At 32.1% G+C, this 16,424-nt stretch overlaps 2 protein-coding genes and 1 pseudogene across 2 annotated transcripts; all 3 read left to right on the top strand.

Annotated features, from left to right (window-relative positions):
• The first annotated feature begins 2,653 nt into the window (after positions 1–2,653).
• Positions 2,654–7,153, top strand: LOC120265951 (polyamine oxidase 5-like). Its single transcript, XM_039273900.1, has 10 exons — positions 2,654–2,807; positions 3,768–3,883; positions 4,048–4,136; positions 4,228–4,341; positions 4,635–4,722; positions 4,817–4,902; positions 5,002–5,104; positions 5,961–6,058; positions 6,234–6,663; positions 6,747–7,153. The coding sequence occupies exons 1-10, from the start codon at positions 2,780–2,782 to the stop codon at positions 7,056–7,058; spliced, it is 1,464 nt and encodes a 487-aa protein (XP_039129834.1). The 5' UTR covers positions 2,654–2,779; the 3' UTR covers positions 7,059–7,153.
• Positions 7,154–8,516: 1,363 nt separating this feature from the next.
• Positions 8,517–9,941, top strand: LOC120265254 (annotated as a pseudogene).
• Positions 9,942–12,750: 2,809 nt separating this feature from the next.
• LOC120264420 (probable adenylate kinase 1, chloroplastic) lies at positions 12,751–15,989 on the top strand. The gene is made up of 4 exons (XM_039272233.1): positions 12,751–13,150; positions 13,803–13,943; positions 14,357–14,629; positions 15,584–15,989. The coding sequence occupies exons 1-4, from the start codon at positions 12,842–12,844 to the stop codon at positions 15,725–15,727; spliced, it is 867 nt and encodes a 288-aa protein (XP_039128167.1). The 5' UTR covers positions 12,751–12,841; the 3' UTR covers positions 15,728–15,989.
• Positions 15,990–16,424: the final 435 nt, after the last annotated feature.

Raw genomic sequence — 16,424 nt, 5'->3', positions numbered from 1 at the left:
TTCCGAAATTTGACTTTGGTAACCTTAACTCCGTCCTTTCATTTATTTATTATTATTATTTTTTTTAAATTTTCTCTAATAACTTGAGTTGATCCAATTATTTATTATTTATATATTTTTTATGTAAGATTTTTTAATTTAAAAAAAAATGAAAATATTTTTGATTTTAAAAGAATAAAAAAAACTAGTAACTCGAGTTACTTCATTATTTATTATTTACTAAGGACATATTCTTGCTTCGCATCATTTTTTTTTAATGCAATTTTGGTTGTTGTGCGGTAATATTACATATACACATATAATTTGAAATATAAAGAAATTATTTTAATTGAAAAATTATAACAATAATACATTATACATATGATATTTATGTGAAAATGAGCAAATCAAATGCAAATGAAATAAAACTAAGTACAAAAACTACTTGAGAAAGAAAAAAATAAAAGAAAAACAAAAAAGTAAATTTAATTAGGTTTCACAACATTTTTTACAACTCATTGAAAAGTCAAAATTTAAACTATTGATTTAGGATATTGACTACAACTTTTAGGAATCCATTAAGTTTTTGGAGTTTCAACGTTTCCTATCTTTTAATTTCATTTTCAATTTCTTTTATTTTGTTTAGACATAAACTAAAGCAAAAATCTATTTTCAATTATGACTTGTATGTTGGACTAAAAAAATTCATGATAAATAACTCCTTACATATTAAACCTTTGGTACGTATTTTGCTGCAAAACCAAAAAAAATTTCGGTACTTATAATTGATTTTTGAAAATTTTAATGAAATATTTTATGCAAAACTAATGAATGTAATTAAAATTTTCTGTTATCATACCCTCGTTCCTGAGTTGAGAGTGTGGATTAGCAGTAAAACCCCTTGTTCCCAGTTGAGAGTGCACATATTAGAGCGATTAATTTTTTTAACTTGTGTGCAAATCTTTCATGCATATAGCACTTGTCTTTCATATTAAAAAAAAACATTTGTGTTACTAATATTATATTTAATGCAAACAAAAATTTAAATGTTATACTTTAAAAAATTCATATTTGTTCTTTGAAAATACTCGAGGGAACAAATTAGACAGCTACATAGTGTAAATTATTATTTATTTATCGACTTTAGAAATTTTCTTTTGATTTCTTGGGATGTTTGCCACATTGTTTTTCAATTATTTACACATATCTCTTAAAAACAATATTATATATATTATATATATTTATGTGTTTTATGTAATTATACACTTGCTTTGGGGGTATATATGTGAATTTATTTTATTACTTTAATTAAAAATAAATAGTGCACTGCTGTCAGATACCAATGATTAATCTATCATAAACCTAACTTTGAATACTTGAAGATGCTACCAAGTAAACAATCCATGGCTTCAATAATTTAACTAAAAACAACAAACCGACGTTAGAAAAAACCAAAACATATACAGAGATTTATGTTTTTTTATTTATGCTCACGGATGTGATTAGGTTGAGTATAATAGTACTTTTCCAAATATACCCTTCAAAATTTTATACAAAATTGAATATATATATACTCTTATTCAAATTGATCGTCTGTGTGTCCGCAGATGAAGAATTGGCATATATATATATATATATATATATATATATATATATATATATATATATAAGCATACATCAATTCTGGATATTCATAGAATATCGGTGAGTTGAGCTGCGATAACAATTAAGTAACCATAATGAGTGCTAATTAAAGTTTAGTAGGGTTAATTAGGATTAATTAGTTTTAGTTTTTGGTTTTTTTAGTTCCTGTATGTCTAGTATAAAAATAGGCATTGTGTATCATATTTTTTTTACTATGTTACTATTTATAAGTAGAGTAATACTTTCATCGAATGAGTCATAAAACTGTTGAATTAATCCGATGTCCATAGATTCAAAAATATCTAGACTTTTCGTATATGATGGATGTTCATATACGTAGATTGAAACTTAAATCTACCCTGTCGAAAGATAAAAATATATGGATAGAGCGACGTTGTAGACAAGGAATTTGAAATTAGTTTAATTATATTTACTTAACTCAATTTAATTTAAATAAATTATATTTTATATAGATTTTTTCAAGCTTTTGAATATTATTTATAAGCTGGAAATAATAATAATAAATAAATAAATAAAAAAATTATAAAGAGTTGGCAAGATTGGTAATTCTGGATAAATTAAGGGTCAAATCACAAAAAAAGCAATTAGCTATTTCAATGATTTATTCTACTTTTAATTGGACAAATATGAGTACTTTCAGTGACATCCAAGTCCAAACCCAATTATAGCCCTTCATCTTAAAACGTCAATAATACCCTCCTTTTTCTTATTATTTACACTAAAACTCACTACAATCACGGTAAATAGTTTCAAATTTAGGGGTAATAATGTAAACTGACATCATTCTTCTCTATAAATTGACGTCTCCTGCGAGGCTTTTCCTCGCCGTCTCGATCTCGAAGCGTTGAAGCAAAGCTTCAAATTTCTCTCGATTTCGATCATTCGTTTGTTCTTGATCCGATTTTTGCCGGTTTTGGAGGAATTTTTAGGGGAATGAGGTGGTTTGATAGGCTCCGGTGTTTGTCCGATCCGAGTCACTTCGGCGAGGGTCTCATGATCTTTTGGTCTTTACCCTAGATTGATTCCTATGCGTTGTAATTCGTCGTTAAATTCTATACGTGACTAAATCTTGATTTTGGTTTCGAGTTTTCTGGTTTTTGTTTCGATTCTGTTGATTCCCCCCTTTTTGGACGCCATGGAGCAGAAGAATTTCGTCGTTGGAGGTAAGTGATTGATAGATTTGTTAATTTTTTATATATTTGTGTTTGAATTGGAAATTTATGTTAATTTAATTTAATTTTGCAAGAAAGATTGTTTTTTTGGTTGTTGTTGTTGAATTTTTGGCTGATGCGTTAGAGATCTATTCGATTTGTGGTCTAGTTGGTTAAAATTTAAGGGGAAAAGAAGCGGAGTGAAGGACTTAGAAGAAGAATGTATTGGAACGTTTAGGCATTGCAATATTTAGGCTTACTTGTTTGGAAGGAAAGACATCGTAACTTTTTGGAAGAAAAAAATGTGAACTTTTTGTTTGTTTTTGAAAAAGAGATTCAACTATTCTAGCCAGGCCTGTGCGGCTATAGCTAACAAATTTGATTTTCTCACAAAAATTAAGGAGAGATATGGTTTGCATAGGTCTTACCTGCAGTGGCTAAGGTAGTGTTAGATTCATTGGTGATTGTTAGTCTGTAGCCTTTATGTATCACATTGCTCGTCATTTAGGTGTATCTCTTCTTTGTGCAGGAGTCTGTTAATTTGAAATTTTTCAATTTTTTTTTTTAAATTCATTGTGTTTGAGAGCATGGAAAATTTTAAAAGAGTTAAATACTTGCTAGAAGCATGGAGTTTATGCTCTAGGAGGCTCATAACCATGTTGACCAACGACTTTCAATCAGCAATGATAGTGGATCTCTTTTAAACATCCTGTTTCCAACATATGCAAAGATATGAAATATTGAAGTATTACAGACTGAGGGATCCGGCCAATAACAAGAGAAATTGTATGCTCCAAAATTTAGTTAGTTGGACTCCTTTGAGTTATCTAGTTGGAAGGCGCTTACAATTTTTCTTATAGCGGTGTATAGCATGAGCAGTCTCTTGACTGCAAATGCTGCAATTTTTCTTGGTGTTCCCCACCCACCATGCATTATATTTGTGATAACTTCTTGTTTTTTTACACAATCAGGGTTCCTTTCTTACTTGCCTTGAGAGACAACACACTTCCCCCCCTTCAGTTATTGTAGTAGGTGGAGGAATATCAGGGATTGCAGCTGCTCGTGCATTATCAAATGCTTCCTTCCAGGTTTGGCATTTTGGTTTGCAGTTAATGCTCAATTATGTTTTTCTTATCATATTTGGTGATTCCATAATGTGTATTTTTCTTCACATGTGATCATATATATATATATATATAACAGATTTTCACTTTCCTGATCTTATTCTTTTAATTATTTATCTCTTGTTTAGGTCACTCTTCTAGAATCACGTAATCGGATTGGTGGTCGAGTCCACACTGAATATTCTTTTGGCTGCCCTGTTGATATGGGAGCATCATGGTTAGTTTCTTACCTGGTGCTGGCTCTTCTCACAACATATATTGGACGTTTATTTCATGGATAGGTTTTCTCTTTCTATTTGATCTCTCAGGCTTCATGGTGTCTGCAATGAGAATTCTCTTGCTCCATTGCTTCGGCAGCTTGGTCTCAGAATGTATCGCACTAGTGGTGATAATTCTGTCTTGTATGACCATGATCTGGAGAGGTAAATCCTGTCTCTGCTTCTTTTTTTTTTCTTTCTTTTTAATGGTTGTTTCATTTGATTAATGACATGTCTGATTTGTCTAACCTAATCTTTAAATCATATGGTGATGTTCCACAGAAAATTTCACTTGTTTTAGGTTTTGTAGATTACTGATTACATAATGTATCCTAGGACTATCTTGAAATATGTTTTGGTCAAATATTCTAGTTGGAAACCCAATTTATTCAGATGTTCTTTCAAGTTGATCATTCATATCAAACATTTGTTAATGGCTAAATGCATTCTTTCTACAGCTATGCCCTTTTTGACAAAGATGGCCACCAAGTACCTCAGCAATTAGTTATTGAAGTTGGGGGGAAGTTTGAAAGAATTCTCAAAGAGGTAATCTATTTTCTTTGTCATACTATCATCTAATGACATAATCTGATTTGATCATATTATGAAATGTTTATAATTTTTTCCTTGAGGATTGCAGACCATCAAAGTAAGGGATGAGCATGCTGATGATATGTCAGTGCTCCAAGCAATTACTATTGTTCTTGATAGGCATCCTGAGCTACGGTAAGGATGAATTTACAGACCTGCACATTTGCTTTGGTACCAACATGTTTTCTCCAAATGACCTGTCAAAAGTAAATAACCGTAAGTTTTGGTTTATAGGCAAGAAGGATTAGCATATGAAGTAATGCAGTGGTATATCTGCAGAATGGAAGCATGGTTTGCTTCAGATGTGGACAATATTTCTCTAAAAAACTGGGATCAAGTGAGTATTTCTAACCTGCGGTTGTGTTCTTTCTGCTCCATTTGGATATGATTTGTCATTGATTCTTTCCTAATCTTAAGCTAATGAACTTGGCATGCTAGTCTCCTAACACCAATTGTGTACGACTTTATTAGTAGCAACAGTACTTGTATGTAGCTGGATCCTAAAGCCTGGATTAGGGTTATGGCAGTCATCCAATTTTGTCTTTTTGTATTGAATTTGGTTCTTTTGGAATGATTTTCCGGTCTATATTTCTGTCCGAGCTAAACTCAATCCAAAGAGAACAAATTTTTTTTTACTATGTATTTCATTAAAAACATTTCAGATTTAGGTAGGATTGTAATAATCTCATGCCATTAAACTTTTACAGGCTGGTTTATGACAGGAAATATTTGATTTTTATAAGTTGTATCTATTCTTTTCGAGAGATTGCAGCCCTAGAATATCATACTACTAGTTTTCCAATCGAAGGTGTTCTCATTGGGCATGGCATAGATTCTTCATATACGTATAACAGAAATCTATCATTGTTCACAGGTTTCTTGGTCATTTTTAGTCAGAGAAGAACTGCATCTGGACATAGGATGTCATGTCCTTCCCCATTCCAAAAATTTTTACTTCCAACCTTTCTTTTTTCTTTTGCTTGTGTCTTTCATTTATCTCTTGTTAGCCTTTTTTTTTTTTTAAATCCATTACAATTTGTCCAGAAAATGTTATAACTTAATTTCCTCCCATGTTATAGAACACTAGTGCTTGTGTGAATTGTGCATTGCTATACTAAATATTTTATCTAATGGAAATGTTCAAGAGTTTAACTAACTTGATCATACCAATCCAATCTTTTATCTAAATGCAGGAGCATGTTCTCACTGGTGGCCATGGACTTATGGTGGAGGGTTACAACCCTTTAATTAAAAATCTTGCGAAAGATCTTGACATTCGTTTAAATCACAGGTATGTCTTTTATAGGAAATGGAATTACTGTTAATGTTTAATGTTCTTTGTGTTTTCAAAATCATATTTCTATTCCTCTAGGCATGTAAGCCGTGAAACATGGAAATCTAGAGAACTATAAATTAGTTGAATCACATACACCTCACGTCTCATATCCTTTTGAACTGTGATTCAGGGTAACACAAATTGTCCAATGTAGCAACAAGGTCATGCTCACTATCGAGACTGGGGCTACTTTCGTAGCTGATGCCGCTATAATCACCGTCCCTTTAGGCGTCCTTAAAGCAAATATGATTCAGTTTGTTCCTAGATTACCTGAATGGAAGACCTCAGCAATATCTGATCTCGGTGTTGGCAATGAGAACAAAATTGCTCTGCACTTTGATACTGTCTTCTGGCCCAATGTAGAAGTGTTAGGTATCGTCGCTCCCACATCCTATGCTTGTGGTTACTTCCTCAATCTTCACAAGGCAACAGGAAACCCTGTTCTTGTATACATGGCTGCGGGGAGGATTGCGTATGACATCGAAAAGTTATCTGATGAAGAAGCTGCTAATTTTGCAATGTCTGAACTAAAGAAGATGTTACCTCATGCTAAAAAACCGGTAATAACATTCTTTCCTTTGCCTTGATTTTTTTTGTTATAATGAATTGTAATAATTCACTGATTATTCTAGTTTTGTATCAGATGGATTTTTTGGTTTCTCGCTGGGGAATGGACCCGAATTCCCTTGGAGCTTATTCCTGCGATTTAGTCGGGAAGCCGGCTGACTTATGCCATAGGCTTCAAGCCCCTGTTAACAATCTTTATTTTGCCGGCGAAGCCATGAGCATTGACCACTCCGGAACTGTGCACGGCGCATACTCTTCAGGCAAATTAGCTGCAGAAGAATGCCGAAGGCGTTTATCGTTGCAGCATGGTTTTCCAGATCTTTTCCAAATCGTTCTTCGGGATGACATAAATGAAATTATGTTCCCTCTTCAAATTTCCAGGCTGTAATTGAATCGATCATTCGCAAGATCAATGAATATTGAATCTGTCAATGCAGACTGAATTTCTGAACACAAATGCATGAATTGTGTTCCATCTCATTTGTTTTTTTCTTTTTATATGTAATCAGATGCTGCAAAAAAAGCATTTTATGTTTCATCAGATTACATCATTAACATTTACTGATTATGTAATTATAATCAATGTTTAGTGGAATCGTGACGTTTTCGACTTGTCTTTGATGTTAATTCAAAGTAAAACATGCCGGTTTTGTTAGGTGAGATTGAAAGTACAAGCTAATAATTATATGATTAGATTAACTAAAACCAACTTCTTTTTCTTTTTATGTTTTTATGTTTTTTCTTCTTTAATGTTTTTATGTTTTTCTTCTTTAATGTAATGATTAAGAGGAATGTATTTGTCTGATACTTTGATTCTTATTTGATGGCCATAGAACAAGAAAAGAACTTTGTTTAAACTTAATGATTATGCTCTCTTGATGCTCAATACTTTTAAATTTTTAATTTAATTGATATAATAAAAAAATAATATTTAAGTTGTGAGATCACTCACTAATTTCTTAAAACAGAAAGTTATTGAGCACTCAATAGAGGCTTCTTTCAGCATTTATATATATATATATATATATATATATATATATATATATAAATTTAAATTCGAAATCATTTACTTAAATTTATATTATATTGAGTTAATATTATTTTTAGATAATGTAAGAGTCTTTTTACATTAGAGATGAATTTTTTTTACAAAATAAATAATTATTGTAAAAAGATAAATAGAAAGAGAAGTCAAAACAAAGAAGGCTGCGCCAAATCTTATGTAACTTTTTTTTTCCAGGTTTTTATAGCTGTTAGCCACCAACTTTCTCATCTTTTGAATAATAGTCTCATGTTATTTAATTAAATAAATATTAAACTCAAACATATAATTGAGACTTTATTTTTGCTAAAAAAATAAAAATAATTTCTTTGTATTTATATATACTATTACAAGTAAATATCATGACTCAAGATTATCATTAAACTAAGTTCTCAATTTATTTATTTTTTTGAGTTTAGGAATAAATTGACAAAAATAATTAATAAAAAAAAATCAAATAATGTGCATCACCTTTTTCAAAAAGTGCATCACGCATCAATTGATAGCTTTTATATAATTGAAAAGTATTTTGGAAAAGACTAAATCATAAGCATGAAAAGTTTCTCTAAAGACCAAAAACAAATCATCACATTGCCTTAACCTATCCAAATGCATGTTCTTTTGTTGACAATGTGTGACTTTGTGTGCATTCTATAAATTGCACCACTTCTCAATGTTTCTCATATCATCCTTCTTTCACTTTTATAAATCCATCTGTTCTTCTTTAGCCTTGGAGGAATCCAAAAAGATACCCTTTGAGCAATAGTAAAAATGTTGATCATGAAGCTTGCATGTTTTGTGTTAATGACATTCACAATGTCCATTGATGCAAAACTTACACCGAATTACTACTCGAAATCATGCCCGTTTGCACTCCCGATTATTCGAGCTATTGTCGGGGACGCAATTGTGAAGGAACGTCGCATGGCAGCTTCTCTCATTCGTCTTCATTTTCACGACTGTTTTGTTCAGGTCAGCCGAGTTCAATTCAACTCAAAAGCTTAAATTGATATAAATAATTATTTATTAATTATAATAATATTATAAGAATATAACAAATGTTTTTTTTAATGGTTTTTTACAGGGATGTGATGCATCAATTCTTCTAAAAGAAAATCCATCTTTTGAAACTGAACAAAAAGCTTTGCAGAATTTTAAATCTGCAAGAGGGTATGAAGTGATTGACAAAATTAAATCTGAAGTGGAAAAAGCATGCCCAGGAGTTGTTTCTTGTGCTGATATCCTCACAATTGCAGCTCATGATTCTTCCCTATATGTAAATTTAAAACTTTTACTCTAGTACTTTTTATTCTAGTTATTTTTACTATTCATATTACATTAATTTTGATAAAAATAAATATTTAAATACATAGCCACCACAGTAATAAATCCGTAGTTAAAGTATTTGACTCTCATGCAGAATGTCAATAGTTTGACTCATCCGAAAATATAATTGAAGTGTAATAATTAAAAGTTTATGTATGCTCAAGGTAGAGGCTAGTCCAGAGTTAATTAATTACCATTTACCATTTACCATTTGGCAATTGAAAATCAGATGAATGGTCCAACATGGAGGGTGAAGCTTGGAAGAAGAGATTCAACAACAGCAAACAAACAACTTGCAGAGCAAAACATTCCAAAAGCTTTTGATGATTTAGATGCACTTATCACTTCATTTTCCAGACAAGGTCTCAGTGTTAGAGACATGGTAGCCCTCTCAGGTTTCTTTCTTAACTTAAAAATCTTAATATTTTTTCTTATTATAAATTAAGTTACCAATGTCAAAGGGAAACAAAATAATTAAATTAAAAAAAACTAAAATTATACAAAAACATGCAGGTGCACATACCATAGGACAAGCTCAATGTGCAACATTTAGAGATAGAATCTACAAAGAGAACAACATTGATACCGGGTTTTGCGAAAACCCGACGGCGCTCATGCCCGGAGAACACCGGCCGGAACAATAGCTTGGCCCCACTTGACCAGGCCACACCAAACCTGTTTGATAACAAGTATTACAAGAACCTGATCCAGAAAAAGGGTCTACTTCATTCAGACCAGGTTCTATTCAATGGTGATTCAACTGATGCTATTGTTACTAGTTATAGCAAGAACATTGATGTATTTTTCAGGGATTTTGCATCAGCAATGGTGAAAATGGGTGATATTAATCCACTCACTGGGTCTTCTGGTGAGATTAGAAAGGTTTGTAGTGTTGTTAATTAATCAGAGAGAAGTTTAATTCTTTATTTATGGCAAGTGTTTATATGTGTTGTGTTGATTTGTTGTTTGTCTTACTTTCAAGAAGTTGTATTTGTTTGTATTATGGGTGCTTGTTCAATCTTTGAAATAATAAGATGTTATGTTTGTTGATATGTTAAAAAATTGTTTGGCTACTATGTTATTGTATTTGTTAAACAAGAAAAAAAAAAATTATATTCTTGGCAATGTCTTTTCTTTAGTAATTAATTGTATTTTAATGGAAGAATATAAGTGGTTTTATTTAAAAGAATTCATGGCCATCGATAAATTCAATGTTCAAAAATATAGAATAGTAAAAAAATTCTTATTCCAATTTCATTATTTTTTGTTTTATATTCATGCAAATTAAACATTAAATAATACGAAAAATTTTGTATACTATAATGATGTTCTTTTATTGGGCACGACTTAGGTGAAGTGCAATGGGTGGAGTTGGTGTAGTTACCAATAACATGATGACATGTGTCCCACTAATAACTAATATTTAAATTTTAGTTTTCATTTTCTCCTTTTAACTCTTCTCTCCCGTTAGCTTTAATTGTTCCTCGAGATTTTACAAACAAAAAAGGGCACACTTCTTTCCTACTCTCTTCTCTTCCATCTTTCTTCATTTTGTTAATAAAAAAAATATCATTAGTAATTGAATTAGTTATACTAATCTCCATCAAACAAACTCAACCATATCATAACAAAAAAAAATATCAACAAATAAATCAATTAATCTACTTCACTCACTCCCTTGTCTTCAATCCAATAATTAAAAAAAAAAAACAACCATATTATAACAAAAAATCATGAGACATCACACAAACACGTTTAATTTAACATGCATGTCTCTTTATAGATTAGCTATGAGAAAACATAAAATATATTGTTAAACTTAATAAAAAAACATTTTACTGATGAAAAATAGATCACCTTGTCATCATATAATTAGATAATAATTTGAAATAGAATATTTGTTTATCATAATCACCACATTCTTTAGTCTCCAATCAAATAAAGACCAACTATATCATAACCAAAACAATAAAACAAAAAGAACAACTGAATATGATTCATTCTTCAGTTACATCCATCTCATCTTGATAAGTACACTTTTTGAATCTAATTGATTAATGTAGTCACAATTACTTATGTTGGGAAGCTTGTTCAGTCAACAAGGAGTTCACACATGAAGATGACTCTTGCAATAAAATTTCAAAAAAATAAACATAAAAATTATTCCAAAAGTTATAATACAATTGGTAGTATAAGTAGTAATAAGACAACCAATAAATACAAAATTTACTAGTAATAGATACCTCCATTCATCAAGAAAAAACATTAAAAATTTAATCAAGGTAAAAATAACCAAAGAAATTAGCAAGAAACATAGCAAGTAATTATAACAAAAAAGAGAGTAAGTATTCACCTGAGCTAAACTTGTGCAATTTTCATATTGATAACCTTGGATTATTGGTTTTTTCGTGCTAATTTTTTTTGGACAGGTTTAAAGCATAAGAAAAAAAACATATTATTGTATAAAGAAGGACGCCATTGGAAAAAAAAGGAAAGAAGAAGAGAAGAACGAGGAAAGGTAGAAGTTCAAGAACCATAGAAGAGAGTGGGAAAAGAAGTGTGCCCTTTCTTGTTTGTAGAATCTCGATGAACAATTAAAAGCTAACAGGAGAAAAAGAGTTAACAGAGGAAAATAAAAAAACTAAAGTATATAAATTTGTTATTAGTGGGACACATGTCATTATGTTATTGGTAACTACACCAACTCCACCCATTGCACTTCACTAAAGGGCGTTTATTTCACTCGTAAGTGAGTGAAGTTAGGAACGAGGGAAGTGTCACTCCCCGAGTGGGGAAGTGATATCACTTCCGGGACTCGTGTTCATTCTGTCGAAAGTCGAGAATAGAATCGAGAGGATTTAGTGTTGGATGAAGTTCTATGAGTTCAAAAAATACTTTAGAAGTGAAAATAAGTTAGTTTTTTTAGATTGACTCACTTCCCCCCACTTCAGTAAAAAAAATATTGAAGTAGGCTTAGTTCAAAATCCACTTTAGTCGGAAGTGGGGGAAGTGCCACTTCCCCCACTTCAGCACAAATGAACACCAGAAGTGGAGGAAGTCAGACCACTACCCTTCACTTCCCCTGAAATCGAACACCGCCTAAGTCTTGCCCTATAAACAAATCAAACGGACTCTGATGTATGATTTAAGTACCATTTAAAAAAAATTAGGTGCATTTAAAATGATTTTCTGCATGTTAATAATAAATAAATAAATAAATAAATAAAAAACTCTTTTGCTAGCCTTTATCAACAAGTAAATATATTTAAAATAAATTAATAAATAAAAAAATATTTTTTGTGTTCATATGTTTTGAACCATATCTCGTCAAATATATAAATACATATATATATATATATATATATATATATATATAAATGCAAAATAATTCATCTTAACAAATCTCAGGTAAAAAAAATATTTAAAATTAAAAAAATTATAATATATAATATTGTATATAAACGTGGAGTTAATACCTTAATATATACAGTGAAAATAATTGATTTATATAATAATTTATTTTTTTTTAAAGACGGATAAACCACTTCTTTAAAACATTATGTAAAAAATTTCTCAGAATAAATATTTTCTTAGGGGCATAAACGTAATCTTTCAAATATTCACGTGCAGTGAATTTCCTTCAATAAATATACGGCTCAGATTGAGAGATCAGCGAAGTAATCTTGAAATCTCAGCCGTCAATCACCATCCCACGTGACCAAATTCCCAAACCCTAGAAATCTCCATTCTCCCAAACCCTAGGACTCCTCCAGATCTCCGACTCCTCTCCTCCGTCTACGTCCATGGCGGCTCTCAGCCGCTTCCTCCGTGCCACGGCTACTGCCGCTAGAGGCATGTCGACGGTGGCTCCAGAATCCAGTGTGATATACCCGGCAGGGCTTGCTGCTGGGCCGAATATGGGTTCCTCGGTGACGTTGGTGGAGACGAGGGATCTGGGTGAGAGGAACGTCCAATGGGTTTTCCTTGGTTGCCCTGGTGTTGGCAAGGGTACGTACGCCAGCCGGCTCTCGCAGCTCCTCGGTGTTCCTCACATCGCCACTGGCGACCTCGTCCGCGAAGAGCTTAGCTCTTCTGGTCCCCTTGCTCAACAGGTCCTCATCCTTTTTCTTGCTTTGATTTGGGAAATTCAGTGTTTTTTTTTTTTTTGGTTGAGTTTGGTGATCTATGAATGGTATTGTGCGTTTGTTGTTGGTTCTTGATGTGATAATCTTGGTGTTATTTCAATTTAGGATGGATTGATAGTATGTTGTAAATGAATTGTGGAAATGCATGACAAGATTAGTACATTTGATCCTCAGTTTGCAATATACTTAATTTTTATTGGAAAATGATCTTTAGGATGCGTTTACTACTTTGAGCATGTGAGGATGATAAATGGTTTTTTTTTTCTTTCTCACTGAAAAGTTGAGCTTTTTATTATTGTTTTTCTGAAAAATTGTAGTTTTATGGTTCAATGCATTCTTATATGCTGAAAATGTGGTTACTGTAGTTACTATATGTTGTTTGAACTTTGAAAGAACATGCTTTATTGAGATGATGAATGTAGCATTCACTTCACATGAAACAAAAATTTCAGTGGGATAAAGACAAAGTTTGCAACAGTTTTTAAGTTGGTAAAATTTACTGTACTTACATTTGTATTGCATTCAATTTTGTTGGATTTTATTTTCTATAAAGAGATTGAAAGTGTTTATGTAAGGCAAGTGAGTTTTATTATGTTATTTTTTCTGTTCCATTTTACAGCTTGCTGCCATTGTGAATCAAGGCAAATTGGTGTCTGATGAAATAGTAATAGATCTGCTATCCAAACGACTTGAGAATGGGGCTGCTAAAGGTGAATCAGGATTTATTCTTGATGGTTTTCCTCGGACAATTAGGCAAGCTGTAAGCATCTCCTAATCCAATTTATACTGATTATGAAGCATTAGAAATTGCTATCATGCATCCCATAATAATGAATTTATGTGTATGAATCACTGTATCTTGTTAATTAGATAAATCTGTCTTATAATGCTTTACTCTAGTTCCTGGAAGACTTGTAGAATGGCTGGTGGAACCCCACAATCAGTTCACAAATAAAGCTAAGATAGGAGTAGTGATAAAATTCAAATTATAATCCTTCTTGCCCACAACTCCAGAAGGATTGCTGTACTAGATCATAAAATGCCTAGGATATATATGTTGCACCCTCAGTTTGTGTGCTAGCTAAAGCAGGTGATCGGATCCTTTTATGCTAGAATATCAGAGAATTCTGTTCCAGTGATGTTTAGCAATTGATATGTGTAAACAAAATGTAGGAAATACTGGAGGGAGTGACTGACTTAGACTTGGTGCTCAATCTCAAGCTAAGAGAAGATGTGCTGATTGAAAAATGCCTTGGGAGAAGAATTTGCAGCCAATGTGGAGGGAACTTCAATGTTGCCTCCATTAGTGTCAAGGGGGAAAATGGAATGCCTGGTATCTATATGGCCCCACTCCTCCCTCCCTCACACTGCACCTCAAAGCTCATTACTCGATCTGATGATACTGAAGAGGTGGTGAAAGAGCGCCTCCGGATATACAATGAAATGGTATTTCATAACTTTCATCTTGTCATTTTCTCCATAAGCTAATATTTCTTTTGTTTCTTTTATGAACATGCGTAGTATAATTAAGTTTTATAACTCTAGACATCATACTTCAATATGGAGAAAGTTCAAAACATAGTAGTGATCAATCTTTCATGCTCTATTGTTTGCTGTAGAATGTTTATTCATCTAATTATTTAATGTGGATGTATGTTGCTCTCAAGATTACTTACAAGGCATCTGAAGAAAATCAAACTACCAAGATCATTATAAACTGCAGTGTTAGGCACTTTGATAACTCTCTATTGTTACCTATTCATGTGAGCTGAGATTAGCTAATCTAAATTTACCCATAGATTACCAAATAACTGGGAATCCAAATGGTCAGAATCTGTCTTTCGACTCTTGCCAAACACCATTGACTTGAGGCTCGAATGAGTAACATGATCAACTTTTAGATGCTAAAGCAATTCTAAGGGCTTTGCCAGGCATTATTTAAGATTAGCAAATGAGACCTTTCATGCAATGAAGAAGAGTGGTAATTTGTGGGTAACAATCTTGATAATTTCATTAGTATGGTCTTGTCATGCTTTGCATTTAACCATTGTTACCTGTTTTGATTAGTACAAAATGTAAATAAAAATGAAATACTAAACCACAATCTTCGTTAAATAAACATATTTTTACAGCTAAAATAGAAGTTCACCTGGTTGATGGAATATGTTTTGTTCGAACGGTGCAATGTAACTTGCATGGACTAATATGTGTGTAACCTTACACGTGATATTCCCATGATTATTAGCTACAAGCTCTTGTCGTATTTACTAATTTCACACAGTAATTTTTACCATCAGTATCAATTGTTCATCCACTTGGCATCTCTGTGTAGCAAGAATATACCTGATTCATGTTTCAGATTTCTGCTCTAAGTAGAAAATAATTGGAATCTCTGTGCAGAGCAAACCGGTGGAGGAGTTCTATACTAGTCGAGGAAAACTACAAGAGTTCGATCTACCTGGAGGAATTTCAGAGTCCTGGCCAAAGCTGTTGGAAGCATTAAACATTGAAGATTCCGATCACAAGCAATCTGCAGCAGCATGATCGGCCATTGGTGAGCTACTGTCTAGCTGCACATTGGATATTATTTTAGACAAAATTTTGGTTTTATTTATATTGCGCCCCAAATAAAGTGGGCAGCGGTTTGGCTATTGATTTTCATTTATTCGAAGGTCAGTTTGATCGATTGCTTACGTCCATGTCATAATTTCCAAAAAGATGGTGTTAAGTGAGACAAGTGCAATTTGGCATGATACTAAATTTTGATTTCATTGGTATGGCTGGCATATGCCAAACACATTGTTTAGTTACCTCGCAGTTTAGTTTATTTGGGTTTTTACCCTTGAGAAGGTTCAATTCAATATCATAGTGAAGAGTATGGTCCGTTACCATGATATTTGGCTATAATTTATTGTTTTACTTGAGTGTTTGTGTGTGTGTGTGTGTGTGTATTTTTTTTGAATCACCGGTGGGATCACGAGGTTGTTTTGATGTACGCCAATGATTTTGGCATCTGAATTAAACAAATTAACTTTTTTGATATGACAAACATATTTAGGGCCTGTTTGGATGGCCCTAAATTCCATAAGAATAGCATTCATTCCTATTTAGTATTACAAGATTCCATAGGAATTTGTAGGAATGGGTGTTTAGTTTAGGAAGCAAATGTGTTTCATTGGAAAAAAAATTATAGCCATCAATTGTTTTCAACTTGTATTATATAATTTATATATAAAAAAAA

Source organism: Dioscorea cayenensis, chromosome 7, assembly GCF_009730915.1.
Source record: "Dioscorea cayenensis subsp. rotundata cultivar TDr96_F1 chromosome 7, TDr96_F1_v2_PseudoChromosome.rev07_lg8_w22 25.fasta, whole genome shotgun sequence".
NCBI classification, from domain to species: domain Eukaryota; kingdom Viridiplantae; phylum Streptophyta; class Magnoliopsida; order Dioscoreales; family Dioscoreaceae; genus Dioscorea; species Dioscorea cayenensis.
Note: the sequence above shows the minus strand (reverse complement) of the source record. Positions and strands in the feature narration are given on the sequence as shown.